Below are 18,670 nucleotides of genomic sequence, written 5' to 3' on the forward strand. Positions count from 1 at the left end.
AGCCAGGGCCTGGGGTCTTTAATAATTCTTGAGTGCAGTGCAGTCCTAAGACCAAAAAGTTGAGAGCGATGCCTCTCCTGTCCTGCACCCTGTTCTCACTGTCCCTGGAGGTCGTGTGGACAATCACCACGAGTCCTGACAGGCGGTCACAGCTGCGTATTGCATTGCACACCTGACGACAGACACAGGGAGAAAGCCTCCACACACCCTTTGTGAGAGCAGCAGACTTCTGTCGGTGATCAGGGCTAATTTGGTGTTTCATAGCTTTGAAACTGTTCTCACTGGAGCAAAGATACACTGAGAGAGACACTTACAGGCACACACATGACTCTCCCCCAGCCAACGGGACACTAACCCTCAAATTGAAGCTCCCATGAACCTACTGTGTGCTGCTGACACATTCTGCGTTCAGAGGTACAAACTACATGGGACTTTGAACTTCATTTTATGGTTGGTTCAGTGAGTCTTAGACTAAGTCGAACAGCTCTAATCTAGTAATTAGTTAAAGCCACTTCAGTCTTCCTTCTCCAAAAGGATCGATGCCAACTTTACAATTCGACCGGAAGATCAATGGCCACGTTACACCTTCACCTTTATAGTCACTGAACGTGACACCGCCGCTGCCCGTTCTGGTGCTTCGGGAGCACGGGAGCACGGGAGCACGGGAGCACGGGAGCACGGCAGGGTTCCCAGACGATGGGAAGGGGACAGGCAAACCCCAGGGGAACAACAGTGTGGGGGAAAGGCGAAGCCCACGGAGCGAGCGTGTAGAGAAGGAGCAGCATGAGTTTGCCTTTGGCTGGAGCAAAGTGTGTGAAGGGGACTCGTGGGAAATAAAACGGTGGGGGTGGGGGGAGAGAGGTCCCTCAAAGGGAGGGGCAGTGTGTCCACCTCAAGGCCTGGAGCAGAGTAAAATGCTGCTGTGTGAGGAACCGACCACGTGAAGAGTAGAACATCTTCCGGCCACTCCATCCCAAAGCCTTATCGGAACAATCCCCGCTTCAGCTAAACTGGACTTTGCTCAGTGATACCAGAATGTCCTCCTCACTCTTCAATATTTACACACTCCATAGTCTGGAATATTCCCTGGCCCCTCTCCTGAAACCCCGCAGCCTTGAAGGCTCTCCTCCTAAGCCTTATCCTACGTGATAAGCGTCTGTACGCCCCTTCCAGACAATGAGTTCCTTCGAGGGCAGGAACATTCTGGCCCACAGAGCGCATGGACAGATGCTCGGTGATGCCGCTGGGGGCGGGAATGATGTTTGCTGCAACACAGGTTCAGCACAGCACTACCTGAGTTTGTACGCCACCCCTCATATTTACTGTGACCCTAACACGCCATTTCCAGTTTCCCACAGGCACCTCGCCAGACGGGGGGCCGCCTCAACAAAATCTGCAATCGCGTTAACCGTTACTGAGAGTTGACTATATGCCAGACCCTATGCTCAGTGCTTTAATACATTAGCTCATTTGGTTTTCTCAAGCCTTTTTAAGTTGGGTATTATCCTCTTTACAGGTGAGAAACTTGAGGCTCCTGCTAGCGAATGTCATCCTGCTGGTGTAGCTATGTGACTGGCATAGGCTGGAGCTAGGAACCAATCTTAGCCGCCACACAACCCTTTGAGTACATATGTCCCTCGGGTGGGCTGGCGATGCAGATTCACGGGCCATAAACCTATCTCAGGGCAGCACAGTCACGCCTGACCCTGCCAGAACAAAGAATCAGGGACAAAACCTAACACCCTCTCCTGCTTCTGTAAGACTCAAAGCAGGAAGCCTGAGTGAGCCACGGAGAGAAACTCTCCCTGAGCTTTCTACATCCATCATTTTTTTTCCATCCAAAGGCCTTTTAAGTCCCCAAAGCCTCAGAAGCCCCAAACTTCTCTTCTATCAAATACTTCCCTTTGGCTACTAGTCATTTTTGCTGGTCTCTAAAAAATAATCAATAGGTGACATACTTTGGCACAGATGCACACACACGCCCCTCTGCAGTAATCTCCTCAAAGCCATCAGGGTCACACAGTGGGATGCACCCTTCACTGCACCGCCAGGCGACAAGCAGAGTGGAGATCCCTGCTGCCAGGGCCTAACTGATTAAACAGTCGGAGCAGAGCCCTTCCACGGGGAGACTTCAGACCCTCAATAAAGCAGAGTAATCGTGGTTTATGGGGTGATCAGAAAGAAATGGTTTCAGGTTTGTGGAATTTCTAAAAAGAGCAGATCATGGAAGGGGCCCTCTGGGCCCTGCCTTCCAGGCCCCGCCCATCCCTCAGTCTCTCCTCTCAGCACTTCATTCATCCGTCCCAAATCCGCCAAGCTCCTTCCAAGGCCTTCACACTAGCAGCAGCGTCTTGGCCTGGAACACTCTCCCCACGCATTATCTGACTCCGTTTCATTCCTCCTCAGGGGAGTTTTCCCTCTCTACTCTCACCAGCCCCAGCCCCTGCTATGCACTCTTTTATACCCCGAAAGGCACCATTCACAGCTGGGGGCTCCAGGGGGCGGGGCTCCTCCCGCGCCCCAGCACTGCACTGGCCTAGGGGAGGGTGCCAGTGATGTCTGGGGATGAATGAACAGATCTGTGCCCAGAGTGAGGCCAACCACCCTGTAGAGGATGGAGGGTGACGATTCAAAGGATGACTGTTTGTTTACAACAACAGAACGTCTCAGAGTTGTTCCACCTGACAACACCGAGGCATCTCTCCCTCTGACTCCAGAGCCAGGGTGAGGGCACACTGCTGGAAGAACCCCGCATGGACCAGCGGAGTCACCGCAGCAACGTCGCCAGACGCACTGCCACGCCATCAGTCAGGGGCTGCAGGGCGGACTGTGGGGCCAGGAGCCGACCAGTGGGGTACGAGTCCCTGTGCCCTCGCTTGGAGCCCGTATGGGGTTTGCGGCTCGTCAAACATGTTTCCTCGCTGCTCTAATGTACCAGTGTATCGCTTAATGAAAGTTCTTAATTGTAATTCAATTAATTACATACACAGAGTCCCCAATTACATTTTCCAATAAGACATTGGCTGTGATACAGGTCTAAATGCACTTAACCAATTTTAATATATTAAGACCAATTTCCCTTGAATACTAATTACTACCTAATGATAAAATGAAAAGGGGGGCGCCTTCAAGAAAGGAGGAGAGTGAAAAACGCAATTCATGTGGAATTTCTCACCCACACAGCACAATTCAGACACTCATTACCGAAATGGTAGGTGCAGTCAGGTCACAAGTTTGCTTCTAGCACCGGGTCTGCACTGGCTCTTGCATTGGTATCACCTACCCCTGGTGCTGGCCACTGCCCAGAGCGGCCCGAGGGAAGTCTAAGAGGTGAGGGGGAAACGAGAATAACAGGGAGGGAGAGGCGAGCACACACACGCTCAGACGAGCTGTGGTGTCTCAGGCAGGCGGACACTGGGAATGACCAAAACCTGCACGGTGGGTCCCACTCACCCACGTGCTTTCAATGTACACAATCTCATGCAACCTGCCTAACACCCTGCAGGATAGGAATTGCCATCACGTTTACAGGTGGGGAAATGAAGCTCACAGAGAAGAACCTGCCGGAGATCACACAGCGGCCCAAACATCTTGCCTTTCCCCCCACGACACACCGCCAACTGTCCCACAACAGCCAGATGGCAGGAGGCAGAGATGCACAGGTATCCTTACAGAGGGGATACAACTTCTGTTTCCTTTAAACTCTGATAGCATGTGGCAAGCAGGGTGCTGTTATCCAATGAAAAAACCCTTAACCACATATCCAGTTCCTTACAGCGAGCACGTCTCCCTCACCAAAGCGTGGCTCTGTGAGGTAGCTGGCTTTCAGCAGAAACTCAACCTGAAATCTGCCCAGATCCCTCCAAGTCATTTCCATTTCTATGTAGAGTCTATTTGCACAATCACATTTTCTTTTGCATTTGAGGACTGCTGTTGTGATATAATAAAAGGTTTTAATCCCTCCCATTTAAGTCACATGACAGAAATTGGAGAGTCAGTAATTTGTAACTGAAGAAGGGAGAGCCTCAAGAAGCCAGAGGGAACCCCCAGGGGGTCTCCAGGGCCCGCACAGAGCGCAGGGCGGAGGGGGGACCTGCTCCGCTGCACACGCATCAGGAAGAGGAGCTGGAAACACACCACAAAGCAGTCACTCACTGTCCAAGGGCGCTTGTCCTGCTCACCCTCCTTCTCTACCTAACAGTCCTGGTGACGGTGAAGCCCAAGTACCACCAGGAAGAAGTCCCAAGAGAGGAGGATGCTCACACAAGCCCAAGTTCTCTTTAAAAGCCATCCTACTTGTCCCGTGGAGCCCTCGGGAGAGCCTGGTTGCACCAGGGGCTCAGGAGGCTCACTCCGTTTCGGGAACGAAGGGGGTGGGAAGGCGGGATGAAGACCCTCCCGTGTGGGAGCAGGCAAATCCACGCAGCAGAATCCGTGGGCAGGGCAGGGCAGGGCAGGGCAGGGAAGGAGGGCTGCGCCCAGTGGACAGCAGCCAAATGACTGGGGAGGCTTTTAGGAAATGCCTCCTCTCCTGGGTCTTCAAGGAAAAACTCTCCCTGGCCACAGACCGCTCATCTCCGAGACTGTGCACCTCGAGTTGAGGCCTCTTCTCCATTTAAATAAGGGAAATTCAGAATTTCAACAAAATACTGAAACAACAGAAGGTCTCCTTGAAAAGGAAGAGAGATCAAAGAAGGTTCAACTGATGTCTAATGAACTGAAGCCTCTTACTACTGTAACTTCTATTTGGGAAATAAAATGACTAGTCAGTTGTTTCATTAGACTTAATAATGGACACAGGCAGTTTTTATTCATGCGATGATGAGCAAATCACTCCTGTAAGTCTCAAAAGTCTCCTATAAAATACAGATGACGCCCACATGGGCTTCACAGGCTGTTTTTAAGGAGAGCATTTGTATCTCATTTAAACCTCAAAAAAGATCCTGTGAAATAGGTTCGACCACCTCCATTCACACTGGAAACTACTACAGCTCAGAGGTGACACGATTTGCCCCACGTCAGAGGCCGCAGTGGCTCACCCTCGGTCTGGCTGGTCTGAAAGGCCGGGACTTACGCACTGTGCTGACTCACTGTGCTGACTCACTGTGAGGACAGGATACTGAGCGATGCCACAGCAAAGACACGATGCCCAACATTTCGTGAGTATCCCATAAAGCCAGTGTAATACTGGGCCTATTTTGGCCCTGGCGGTGGAAATCCCCAGGTTTCTCTCTTAAGCTTGGAAAGAGTAAGTTGGCTCATGCTGCAGCTTTCCTCTCAGGACCTGGATGGGTGACCCACCTAGGATCAGCGGGTAAGAGAAAGGGTCACTGGCAACATTTGGCAGAAGAGGACACTGAGGCCAGGCTGGTGCCAGGATTTGCACGATGCTTGGACACGAACAGCAGTCTCCTAACGTTACAGCCTCTCCATAATGTACTCCTGCTTCCTTCTGGTCTGATTCCAGCTTGTAGCAGACAGCTGGCTGAAGGGGGTAGCAGATTATCAGACAAGGATCCAAACTGGAAAGCCCAAGGACTCTGGCTCGTCACTTCCTTCTTCAGGCCAGGATCCAAGCACAGATGTTAACTCTCAGTCCCTGGGCGGGAACCGTGTCGCGTGGGCTGCCTTTGCAAGCTTCTTCTCAGAAAGCCAATTGTCATCGCCATCCTCAGGACTGGAAATCTAGGTTGTTTCATCAACAACCCCAGGGGGGCCTTGGAACCAGACAGCTGACTTAGAATTCTGTTTCTATCATTTACTGGCCAGCTGACTTTGGGCAAGTCCCAACCTCTCTCCGCAGATACAATATCTTATAGGGTGGCTGTGAAAATTACAAGAGAGCCCATTTTCAAAACGTCTCGTATCATGCCTTACAATACAAGGCCTGAATAAACAAGTTTTGTTTTTGTTTTTTTAAAATATTTTATTATTTTATCTTTAGAGGGGAAGGGAAGGAGAAGGAGAGAAATATCAGTGTATGGTTGCCTCTCGTGCGTCCCTGCTGAGTACCAGCCCACAACCCAGGCATGTGCCCTGACTGGGAATCGAACCGTGATCCTCTGGTTCCCAGGCCCACACCTAATCCACTGAACCACACCAGCCAGGGCTCTGAATAAACAAGTTTAAAACAATCTTTTGATGTTCTTGATATAAAGTTAGGCCCCACAGTTTCTCAGAAGAAAAACTGAAAGACAATATCCACACTTATGGTTGTCTTCTCAATCAAATGGTTTTACTTACAAGGTGCACATCTCTCCTAGCACAGCAACCTGTCTGCTGGAAAGTGCATGGTTTCTAGGTTCTCTGGTCCCACGACACAGACCGACAGCCTAGCCCCACCCACCCACGCTCCCTCCTCCCACCGCACACCCTGGAGGGCCCTGGCCGTCCTGTGATTCGAGGCCTCTGTGAGTGCGGCCCACTTGCTCTGTCGGTCACAGAATGCTGCTCTTTCATTACTTGCTAATTATGGTTAACATTTACTGAGTGCTTATTATGTGCCGGGCACCTTTCTAAGAACTTTATGATTACTGAAAGTTCCTCCTCCCATCAATCTTATGAGGGCAGATAAACTACCCCAGAGAAGCTAAACTGTCCAAGGTCACACAGCCTAGTAAGTGTCAGGGGCAGAATGTGAACCAAGGCAGTCTGGCTTGATAGCATGTTTTCTTAAACACTGCATAATAGATACTCATAATTTAGTTCATTCTTCAAATGGCTGTAAGGCCCTAGCCAGGTAGCTCAGTTAGTTAAAGCACAGTCCCCAGATGCCAAGGTTCCAGGTTCAATCCCTGGTCAGGGCACACCCAGGAATCAAGCAATGAATGCATAAGTAAGTGAAACAATAAATTGATGTGTGTCTGTCTCTACCCCCTTCCCCTTTCTCTAAAATCAATCAATGAATAAAAAACTTTAAAAAATGGCTTTAAACCTGTCCTGGTCAAATACACCAAAAGAAGTTTTAAAACAATTCTATTTTTGAAATATTTTTAAAATCTCAATCCAACTTTTCCATCGGTAGCTACTTGACAGTAATACTTGGTTCTTGATTGGAATTTCTACTTAAAATTTTTTAAAATTAAAAAGACCCTTTTCTATAGAAAGAATAAACTGGTTTTTTAAATTCACTTACATTTTACAAAAACTAGTTATAGCATTCTATTGCTCTGAAACCACCGACTGCCTCATGGCCTGGTAAGTACCGGAAGGTCTCCTTTCACTGACACAAAGACTTTGACTCGGAGTGTAAGAACTGGAAGTCTTTGCGGCTCCTTTGGGATGGGAACGCCGAGGCTCGCAGGTGTTACACTAGTTACCTAAGACTGTGCTCACGCGTAGATGTGTAGTGAGAACAAGAGCCTAGATTTCAAAGCTTTATCCAACAATTCTCAGTTTCTCTCTTTCCTAGTATAAGAAAGTTTGACCTCCTTTTGAAAGACACAAACAGAAAAACGAATTTAGAGTCACAGTATACTGTGAAATACTGTGCAACAGTTAAAAAGAGGTAAATTTTTAGGTAAAATATCATGTGGATTAATGTGAAATGATCTCCCAACATTTGTCAAAATGAGAAAAGAAAACTGCAGAGCACTGACGACAGGTGGCTGCCATTTGTTTACCAAAAGGGAGCGAACACAAATGTGTGTGCACACGGTCCTGTTGCCCCCGGTATCCGCAGGGGATGGGTCCCAGAACGCCCAGTAGATTCCGCCATTCGTGGGTGCTCAGGTCCCTTATGTGAAACGGCATGGTATACTGCGTATCACCTTCACGCATCCTTCCCACACACTTTAAGTCATCTCCAGATCACTCGCATCACCTAACGCAAAGTAAATGCTCTGTAAGTAGCTGTTATACTACACTGTTTAGGGTGCAACCGTGTAGACCTAACTGCTTAGTAAGCCTCAGCAATAAATACGTAACACTTTTTTCTGGATATTTGCATCCGTGGTTGGTTAAATCTACAGATGCTAACTAAGCCCGTGGATCCAGAGGGCTGGCTGTGTATGTGTGTGTATTTGTGTGGGTACACTCACCAACACATGCAGTATATGTCTGCATGTGCACAGATATCCCTGGAAAGATACCGATGAAACTGGGAACGGCTGCTGTCTCTGGGAGGGGAATTAGGAGAGAGGAGAGAGGCTAAGTTTTCACTACAGTTGCACTTTGTTATCTGAAAAATTATTTTACGTAGGTAAGTGTTACAGATCCAAAACATTTACCAAAATGCTAATAAATAGCATTACCCAGAATTACGGTAATGAAATGAATTATTCAATGAAATGAATTACCCAGAATCTTGCTGACCAGACCCAACCACTATTATAACATTTGGGCATTTTCCTTCCAATTTTTCTTCTTCTTCTGTTTTGGTTTGTTGGTTTTGATATTACATAGTTGAGATTAGTTTAGCTGCGTTATTTCTGTATCCTTGACAACTTTCTCTCTTAATATTACATCAGAGTTATTTCTTTCGTAATAAAAACTTCCAGTGAACACAACTCAGAATGACTACAGAGCATTCTCTACCTCCGGAGACGGTGTTCTCCTTTCAATCAGTTACCGTGGCAAATTATATCGACTGGGATTTTTTTTCAATTAAATTGCCATGTTTATTATGTTCTTTTTTTTTAGTGTTACATTCTTTTTATTTTTTTAAATTTTAATTGTTGTTCAAGTATAGTTTTCTGTCTTTTACTCCCATCCCAGACCAACACCCCAGCCCTCCCCACCTCCCTCCCATTTCCACCCCACCCCCCCGACCCTTAGTTTTTGTCCATGTGTCCTTTATAGTTGTTCCTGCAAACCCTTCCCTTTTTCCCCTGAAATTCCCTCTCCTCTCCCCTCTGGGCACTGTCAGCCTATTCTCTATTCCAGTGTCTTTGGTTATATTTTGCTTGTTTTGTTTGTTTTGTTGATTTGGTTCCTGTTAAGGCTGAGATCATATGGTATTTGTCTTTCACTGCCCGGCTTATTTCGCTTAGCATAATGCTTTCCAGTTCCACTGGCTGGGATTTTTTATTGCTAAACTAACCTTGTATTACTAGAATAAAAGCAACCTGGGAATGTTACATTCTTTTAATATAATGCTGAATTCAGTTTGATCATATTTGGTTTAGGGTAGTTGTAGTTACTTAAGATTGGTCTGAAAGTTTTCCTTTGTGTATGGTCTCTACTGGGGTTTGGTAAGAAGATTATGACGGCCTCATCAAATAAACTGCAAAGTGCAATCTCATTTCCTACGCTTTGGAACAGGTGACACAAGACTGGAGAGGTTTCTTTCGTGAGTGTTCGGTAGAACTAACCAGCAAAGTGGTCTGGGATTGAGTTTCTCTGTGGTAAGGTTTTTAATCACCAACTAAATTTTTCAAAATAGTTATGGGAATATTCAAGTTTTCTATTTCTTCTTGTGTCAATTTTATGGTTTCCCCCTTTTTCATCTACATTTTCACTGTTTTGGGGTACAGACTTTTGAAACTAACCTTGTATCGTCTGCTTAGATGCTGCAGGATCCATAGTGTGCCCCCCTCCTCCCGTCACTGTCTGTGTTTCTCTGTTGTTTGTCTTCCACGGTTCTGACCCACTTCCTCAGAGGTTCCGCAAACTTGTTAGTCTTTTCAAAGAAACCAATGTTTGGTTCTGATGTACCCAAATTTTCTATTTTCTTAATTTTTGCTCGCTCCTTCCTTCCTTCCTTCCCTTTATGCTCTTTACTTTTCTTTTTCTGTTCTCTAATTTCTTAACTTGTTACTTTTTGGCCTTTCTTCTTATGCAATCTATGAATTCAAAGGACGTAAAATTTTCTCTAAACACTGCAGCCTTCCAATTCAAATGCTGTCAGGACAAAATTTGTCCTGGGTGTTGATCTTACTTCTTTTAGTTCAGGCTCCTTCCAGATACCAGCTATTACTAATTTTCTATGATTTGTGGAATTAAATCAGCTTTGTTACTTTCAGTGGGAAAATCTGTTCAAATTACGTAGTCTGCCTTTACAAAAGGCGATGTCCTGCACAATTTTCCCATATGGGGATAGTATATAGACATTATATACTCTAATAAATATTATAGACATCTAACACCTATCTATCATTATACATAAATCTCTATTGCATTTTAAATCTTCTTCCCTTAAGATAGATTTCCCAGTGCAGCAATGTTGGGTAAACATTTTTAGGTCTCTTGATACTTGCAGATACACTAGGTTAACTTACACTACAGTCACCAGTATACGAATGTGACCCACTTCCCTGTCTCCAGCAATGAGGACTCACCTGGAAATACCTGGCTTGTTTGATAGGTTGCTTTAAAATGTTTGTTTCTCAAGACTGTTGAGAGGGATGAACATTTTTACAGATGTTTACTACTTATTTGAATTTTTCTGACCATTTGAAAACCTGAATGGTTTTTATTTCTTTATATATTTATACAAGATACTTATACAGACCATGGGGATGCCAATCTTCTGCTTTTCAGAATTTGCTGTAAATTCGAAGAGCACATTTGACCTGCCTGGTGAGTTCTGCACATGCCTCCCTAGAAGGGGCTGTCGGGAGCCTGCTTGCTCCCGACAGCCCCTGCTCGCTCCCGACAGGCCCTGCTCTCAAATAGCAGCAGCCTGGTCTTGCTTAGAGGGTCTGCGGCATGATGGGAAAACTGCCATTCACTCACTCATTCCATCTGCAGGGTGGGGCAAGAGCAGGTTTACAGCTGTTCGTATGGAAAATTATACAATCATAAATAAATGATAATATAAGAATAAACTAGGTGTTTCATGTACTTGCAACTGTAAGCATTCTTTTGCCTCACCCTGTGTATTTACTGAACTCCTACAGTACATTGGGGGTGAGGAGTAAATATTGGCTGAGTTAATGAGGGCAACCTGCTATGGATCAGGGACACCCTCAGAGACCTGAAAATCTCATGGGGGAATAGACACCAAATGATCAATGAGAAAAATATATAATCATAGACAGAAATATATGCAACGAATGAAAAGTAGGCTCCACGACAAAATATAATGGGGAAAACAAATGAGGGATGGATTAGGAGTTGACGGGGGTGGGGGAAGAGGGAGATCACCAATGGCCTCTTTGAAGATGGGACATTTAAACTGAGACGAAGGATGACAGCTGGAGTGGGTAGCAGAAAGGGCCTGCGTAAAAGCCCTGAAGCAGGGTGACCAGGGAGGGCTGGCTACCACAATCTCAGTTTTCACATGTCACTTGCTCCTTAAGTCAACGGGAGCACAGAAGAGAGGAATGGCAAAGATTCACAACTTGGAAATGCTAAAGGGAGAATGGAGAGAAACTAACTGAAGTTGTAAAGAGGCTTACAAGACAGTGCTAGGAACCCTGCACGGCCTCCTGCTAAGAGCACACAGACGAGGGTTTTCTAAAGCGTAATGTCTGAACGGCAATACTGACAGGGCCAGTCGCTTTGTATACAAAACAGCCTTCGCCTCAGAAAAGGCCTCATATTTCTAAGCTGTTTCCAGGACTGATCCTAACTCAGGAAGATGCAGTTTAATAGAAAAAATATTAATTACGGAGAGCTAAACAGGGTGCAGACTCTACCAAAAAGCGTGAACTCAATCATTTCACTTTGGAATACACTTTTGGCAGGAAGGCTGAGATCTGCCTTGGAACACAGTCACTTGAAATCTGCCTAGGGAAGCCAGACCAGTGTCCCGAGACACGTGACTTCTAAGCATGACAGCAACAGACAGACAGGCAAGGAGCGAGGAGGCCAACAACGTACTGTTTTCGCGGACCAGGCAGAACTCCCACACGCTCTGGCTCTCCAAGGTGCTCTCCAGGTCCACGGCGACATTGGGCTCACTCTGCTTCTCCAGGCGGTACTGGGGGCCTGGAAGACCAAAGGGGCAGGGGGAGGGGAGGAAGGCTGAAACAGTGAATTCAACACCGAAAAAGCACCACATGTTGGTGAAGAGCTGTTAAAGCTTTGGGAACATGCTGAGGTCTGTCCTGTGGGTGCAGCTCTCCCAAATGGAAGAGGCTGGGTGTCTTCCACACAGGTTTCACTCAGTTGTCTGTTCTACAGTACTACCAGGTCTGCTTCCACCCAGTTCCCACCCCCAGACACGGTGAGAGGCAGACGGTTTGGGGTCAGACTGGCCTGGGATCACAACGTGGCTACGCGGTTTCTCAGCTACCAGCGAGTAAGCTGCCCTCTTCTGAGAAGGAATACTTACAACCTTGAAGGATTATTGTGAACAGCAGAGATACTATATTCTAAGTGTAAGGAAATAATGAAACGCCAATTAAATTAGAGAGAAGATCAAATATACCATGAAACCACAACGTCACAGATGGACATAAATGTGGGAGAAGAGAATGCCACGAGATGAGTGAAATCTCATTTCAAAGAAAAATACTTAGTAAATATTGATTCCTACAAAAGTACTTATTAATAATCATTATATGATAATGAATGATCAATTATAAGCAGAAATAAGACATGTTTATAACTAATATAATAACAGTCTAAAAGTTCAAAGAAGTTTTAAAAATCATGTGAGGTTAAAAAGAAACCCTCAGGTTTCTCGGTTACAGCACCAGAAGGACAGTGGGTGCTCATTCATGATTTTTTGACACATCTAGGAAAACACAAAGACAAAGGTTTAATAACCCTGGAAACCAGGCATACTAGCTATCCTCGGTCACACAGGGAGGTCTGGCAGAACTTAATAAAAACGCTGGGGCATTTTATGCATTTATGCGTGTATTTCTTTGTCAAGCCAAATGACAATCTTGCTCTTCTCAGATAACACCTAGCAGGTCCAATGATCAGATTCAAAGGACCACTCCCATTGTTAACAGTTATTGGGAAGATGAGAGGCTGAGCAACCATCTTACTGCTTTGACTATGAAAGGCACAGAGGAAGAGGTGCAGAGACCTGAGGGAAGCTTCAGGGGCCTCCCAGACAGAACACGTATTTTGAGATACGTCTTCAGCTGTCATCAACGTAACCAGTACTTCTCCATCGGCTGGAGGCATTTCATTCGTCTCATGGCATTCTCCTCTCCCACATTTTGTGTTCATCTGTGACATTGTGGTTCATGGTATATTTGATCTTTTCTCTTAACTGGTATTTCATTAGCACTTCTTCAGTTCTCAGAGTTCGTATATGCATTCATGTTCTTTTTTATAATACTTACAGCTTTTAAATCTTTAATAAGTAAACAATGCTCAAAACACATATAACTATGTATTTAAGCAAGTACATGCTCAGAAGTCTACACAATTCTTAAAAACTCTCATATGAGGTGGGACACCCCCCAAAAAACTGGGACTATCTTCTGGAGGGCGGGACCCTTGTACTACAGGCTGTCCCCACTAGGTGAGTGTTCTAGGAACCCATCTGTATCAGTGCACCAGCTGGCATTGTTGTGAGAGGTTGTGTTTGACTTCAGTGAACTTTTTTAAAGATTATTTCAATGCATTTGCCCATTTCATGACGGGTGATTTACGAGCACACCTGCCCACACCATGCTGAGTGTTTAGCAGTTTTTGATCAAAAACAACATGACCCCCGTGCCCCAACCCAATCTCGCCCTGAGTGACTTTTTCTGTTTCTCTGGATGAAACAAGTCCTCAAAGGGAAACATTTTGCCAACATGAAAGAGGTGAAAGAGAGAATGGCAGAAGCACTAAAAGGCATCAAAATTGACAAGTTCAAAAACTGTTCCGAGCAGTAGAAAAAACATCTCAGTAGAAGTACTGCATCAAATGGAGAGTATTTTGAAGGTGACTGAAGTTTAAACATTAAGAATAAATACACAATTTTTTATAAATAAACTCTATTTAGGGGGGGCATTCCCCCTAGTATGCTATATTCAGGTTAAGAAGGTATTATATTCAACTCAAAATATTGAGTAAATAAAGGTGTGAAAATACAGGTAATTCTTGGTCTCTGCTACCTGCCACCTGTCAGTGACATCTGTCAATGACCAGGCATGTTTGCTGCCGATCACTGCATACCTTCACATTCACTAGTGGCTGTAATCACAGGGAAATCATGCCCAGGCAAACTTACGAAAACTTACCTGGTGAGGGGTTCCTAAGCACCCTCTCCTTCCCCCCTCCCTAACACCCACCTTTCACAGCTGTGAGCATCCTCAGCCCACTGCAGGGAAGGGAGTCATCCCTGAACCTGGAGCGATGCTTGCCACGACACTGGCCTATTAAATGACCTCTGACGGCCCCGTGCCCAGTAACTCCCAGCAGCGCAGTGTGTAAGGCACTGCCATCATGCCTGTGGATTCGCGGTGGTGCCCGGGCACACGCTGAGCTGCCATAAGTCATTTTTTTTCATGATAGCCAAGAATTGGGAATACCCTGAAGCCAATAAAACGTTCTGAAATACTTGGTCCAACAAAATATTGTGAAATACCATGAAGATATTAAAAGTAATGTTGCAAAATATTTAATTTTATGAAATGTTTATAATATGCTATTTTATTAAGACAGATAATTATAACGCAGTATGTACAAGATGACTGCAATTATGAAAAATATACGTAGTCATGGGGGAAAATACTGAAAGGGCATTTTAAAAAGGTGAACAGTGGTCATACTGAATAGTGGGAAAGAAGTGCTTTTATTTTTCTTTAGTGTTATTCTGGATTTTTCACATTTCCTATAATAAATAAAGGCTATTTTTATAACTTAAAAAATCATATACATTTACAAGCCCCCTTTTCTGAGGATACTATCATTATCACACATCATGGCATCTCCAATGGGTCTTTCACATGCAAAGTTTCATCAAAACTATAGACATTATCTGTTTATGCAGATCGGTATTTTCATCTTAAGTAACCCTGAAATCTGGCAAGTTTATTGTGATTTTGAGTGCAGTGTGCCGCGCATCGGGCTTCTGGGGCTGTCTGCCTGACAGCTGGATCCTAAGCAAGCCACCCCTTTCCTGATTGCAGGGAGCCAAGGCATGGCTGCATTAGGAAGCACTTCCGGCTGACCCTCTCTCCATACCTTCTCCTTCTGGTTATTGCAGCTGCCTGCCTGGGAAACATGGATGAGGGAAACCAGGGGAGGCAGGGAGTACAAAGAAGGGTCTTGTGCCCCTAAACACAAGTCTCTGCACCACTCTCGAAGCCATAAATGCCATCATTCAACATTTACTTTCTTGTTTCTGGGGTCTTGCAGATATCTCTATTACAATAGTTTGTTTCCAGAAAGTAGTTTTAGGGCTTTCTCCTCGCCGCCCAGTATGATACCGACTCCCGTTTCCTGAATGACCGCGATACTTGAGGCACTGCACATACGTTAGCTTCCTGGACCCTTGCAGCAGCTCTAAGAGGTAGGCGCTGTCCTCATGTGCCAGGCTGGGGCCCTGACGCTTGGCAGGGTGAAGGAACCTGCCCAAGATCACAAAGGTAGGAAGGAGAAATGGGAAAATGAAACCCAAAGATCTTTGGCTCAAAAACTGTGCGTTTTGAACCTTTCTTCCTCTTGCAAACTATAAATTACTGACCAATTATAAAGAGGCCATAGTTTATAGCATAAGTATAGATTTTTTATAGATTTGTGGATTCATTTGGGTTCTGAATCACTTAAATTCTTGTTTAAGTTCAAAATGAAAATGACCTGGAATAATTTATTTCAATGAAATCTACACACACACCACGTGCTATCGTGGTATCCCGGGCCCAACAGACAAAGACAGAATCATCCCACCTTTCCATCCACCCAGGAAGACTCTCTCCCCATCTTTCCTTAAGAATACTCCCACGTACGCCCAGCTTTGCCAGTAACTGAAAATTTGAGGCCATCTGCTCCGGGCACTCCCTGCTCTTCCACGAAAGCCACAGAACAACCTGGAAACCCCCTCCTGAACTTAGCAAAAAGCGGATGGATCCCGACTCGGGTGTGGTTAATTCGCAGAGGAGACTCGGGGTCTAAACCCAAGTGGAAAACTCCCTGTTCCCAATACCAGTTTCTCTCTTAATTCTTGCCCCAACACTGGATAACTTATCTCACACAGAAAGACTATTTCACACATTTTCCCCTGAGAAAGCCAGATTGATGACCTCAGGCTCTACTGTATAATGAGAGGCAGGGTACAGATGAGAAGCAACGTAGTGTGATGGTGAAGGGCATGAACTTGGGGCCAGAGTGCCTCGGTCTAGTGCTGGCTGAGTCCCACCTCACAAGCCTGCCCGAGGATTCAGTGAGTCAGCAGTTGTAAAGGAGTCAGAACAGTGTCTGACGCAGTAAGAGTGCTCTGTGTCAGAATTCATCACTCCTCATCACCAGACTGTAACAACACTAAGCGACCATATACCAGAACAGGGTCCCCTACATGCCAAGTCCTGTGCTAGGCCTTTTACAGAGATCGTCTCATGTACTGTCAACCTAGGGTTAAAGAGCTCAGCTGCCACTTCACAGAGGGAAGAACTGTGACTTACGGCGTCTAAGTGGCTTGCTCAGTGTCTCCCGGGAAGTGGCGCACTAGGATTCACACCCAGGGCTGCCAGGCTGCAGTCTCTGTGCCACATACGAGCCACGATGCCTCGTTCCTAACAGGTACTTAATAACTGTCTGTTAATGGCGATTGAGATAGTGACAACCCGGACCTACTCTCTATCAAACGCTTGTTTAATTTTAAGGCGGCTGACGCGGGAGGAAAGAAAAGAAAACAGCAGCCAAAACCATTTTAAAAGGACAAGCTGTGAAGTCAGTTTCTATTCACATACTTCTGCCAAAAAAATGATTACATAAAATATAAAAGGCGCTTTCACACTGAACAGGACATGGCTCTCAAGGCAACATCCACCCTTTGGAAAGAGGCTTTAAAATGTCACAGCTGTGCATGGGGCCCCAAGCCTTCTGCTTCACAGTAGAGGGAAACACAAAGGAAGATTCTGGAAGCAGTTACTCTGCAGTGACAAGAAAGTCTGTTTGGGCATTCCAGTCATGTGTTTGCTGCAGTAATACTGTGCCACCAAACGGGCTAGGGACAAAATGCTCTCTGGGCACTTTACGGGATTTTGTAAACCCGAGGCAAACGTCCCAGCACATAAGTTCCACTGAAAATCTGCAGTATCTGCTCTGTGGTGGAAGCACACAGGCCGGGCCGGCTCCCCCCTCCCTTGGGTCCTCGACTGAGCAGACACGGTCTTGGCATGCGGTTCTTCATGGCCGAGAGCCAGCTGAGAGGGCAGACCCACCGGGACACGGGCGCGCAAGTCCAAAGGGAGAGAAGCCACACCATCGCCGTGATCGTTCTCAAACCCCATGGGAGACACTTCCTTCAGACCCCGGTTGCAGGAAACACTGTCCTTCCTTGGAGCAACGGGCTTGCTCTTCTGTGTCTTTAGACAGTTGGACATAAATCTTGTAACTAACTGCTGCTGTGTCCCTTTCTCCTTTGCCCACAGGGAAGTTTGGCACTAAACATGTGACTGACTGTGCTGACTAGACACAAATTCTGTGCCATTTAATCCTCTGAGTCTTTAATTTCCACTTCCTTTCATGCAGTTTTCAATGCATGTATTTTAATCCTACCATAGTGATGTCGTTTCCCACATGGTCCTGGATTGAAGTGGGGTGTACACGAATTAACCTGTCATTGTTACTGCTGAGCATCAGAACGAGTTTGCGGACCACCTGTCTGAGGAAAAATGGTAAGGTCAGGGGCTGAACACTATCATGGATATGCATTCATGTCAGCTGTTTTCCATTCAGCAGCTTAAAGAGCTGCTTTAATCTGAAAGTAGCCAGAAAAGGTTAAGTGGGAGCACGTCCGAGGCAAGGCTGGTTCTGACCGTGAACTCCTGGTGTCTGTCTGCACCCTCTCAGGGAGCAGCAGTGCATTCTGGGGGAGTTGCGTGCTCCCTGTACATTTTCTCCTCCGTGAAATGAGGACAACAGAACTCCCCTCAGAAGGCTGCTGTGAGGCCTGAGACAAGCCTGGACTCCCTCAGCAAAGGGCCCCGTGACCGCTGCTATTACTGCAAGTACAGGCTGGGACAGAAGCCACTGCAGTGAGGTGCAGGCAGATCCTTCGCCCAAAAGTCACGACGGTCTAACAGCCCCATTTCGGGACGAGACGAGTTGGCAGGGGAGGCTGGCACCAGAGCAGAGATCCTCTCTCACATGGGCCCAAGGCAGGCGTGTGGGGTGGGAGAGGGAGCATATCTATTCAAAGCAGCTTGCTTTGAAGCTATGGGCAGCATTTCAGGTTAGGGACTTGTTCAGCAGCCAGGGTTCCGCAAGTTCCCTGGTCTCTCAGGTCCTGCAAATGTAGTCTAAAAATGGTGAGCAAATGCCAGAACTCACAGAACAAACCATGGCAGCACAGGGATCCAAGGACATGTGATGTTATAATGCCATCCACGCATCCAGTTAACAAACTTTTTTGAGCATCAATAATGTCCTAGACACAGAGGAATAATCATGAAAGATTCCTGCTATTAAGCAGTCTGGAAACGTGGCAAGACACACACAAACATAAATTATCAAAGACCCAAACAGTGCTCTTCCCTGGGTCAGGAAACGGTGATGTGGGAACACACTGGAGGGGGCCATGAACTTCCCCTTCCTTGAGGTCGAAACATCTGAACCCAGTCTTGGAGGAGGACTTGGAGCCAGGGGAAGAAGAAGGGATTAGTGTATTCCTGGA

The 18,670-nt window shown here is 46.2% G+C and overlaps 1 protein-coding gene across 8 annotated transcripts in view; it reads right to left on the minus strand.

Annotated features, from left to right (window-relative positions):
* The window catches only part of MAPKAP1 (MAPK associated protein 1), a 211,292-nt gene that overhangs the window by 42,578 nt on the left and 150,044 nt on the right, over positions 1–18,670 (minus strand). For 7 of the 8 annotated variants that reach the window (XM_037036875.1, XM_037036876.1, XM_037036878.1 and 4 more), the window contains one exon: positions 11,764–11,871. The exons of the other annotated variant lie outside the window; for it this stretch is intronic. In XM_037036875.1, coding sequence (XP_036892770.1) covers positions 11,764–11,871 — 108 coding nt within the window. The remainder of the gene's footprint in view (positions 1–11,763; positions 11,872–18,670) is intronic. 8 annotated transcript variants of the gene reach the window in all.

This window comes from Sturnira hondurensis, unplaced genomic scaffold (assembly GCF_014824575.4).
Source record: "Sturnira hondurensis isolate 20B ecotype Veracruz unplaced genomic scaffold, ASM1482457v3 Scaffold0022908, whole genome shotgun sequence".
NCBI classification, from domain to species: domain Eukaryota; kingdom Metazoa; phylum Chordata; class Mammalia; order Chiroptera; family Phyllostomidae; genus Sturnira; species Sturnira hondurensis.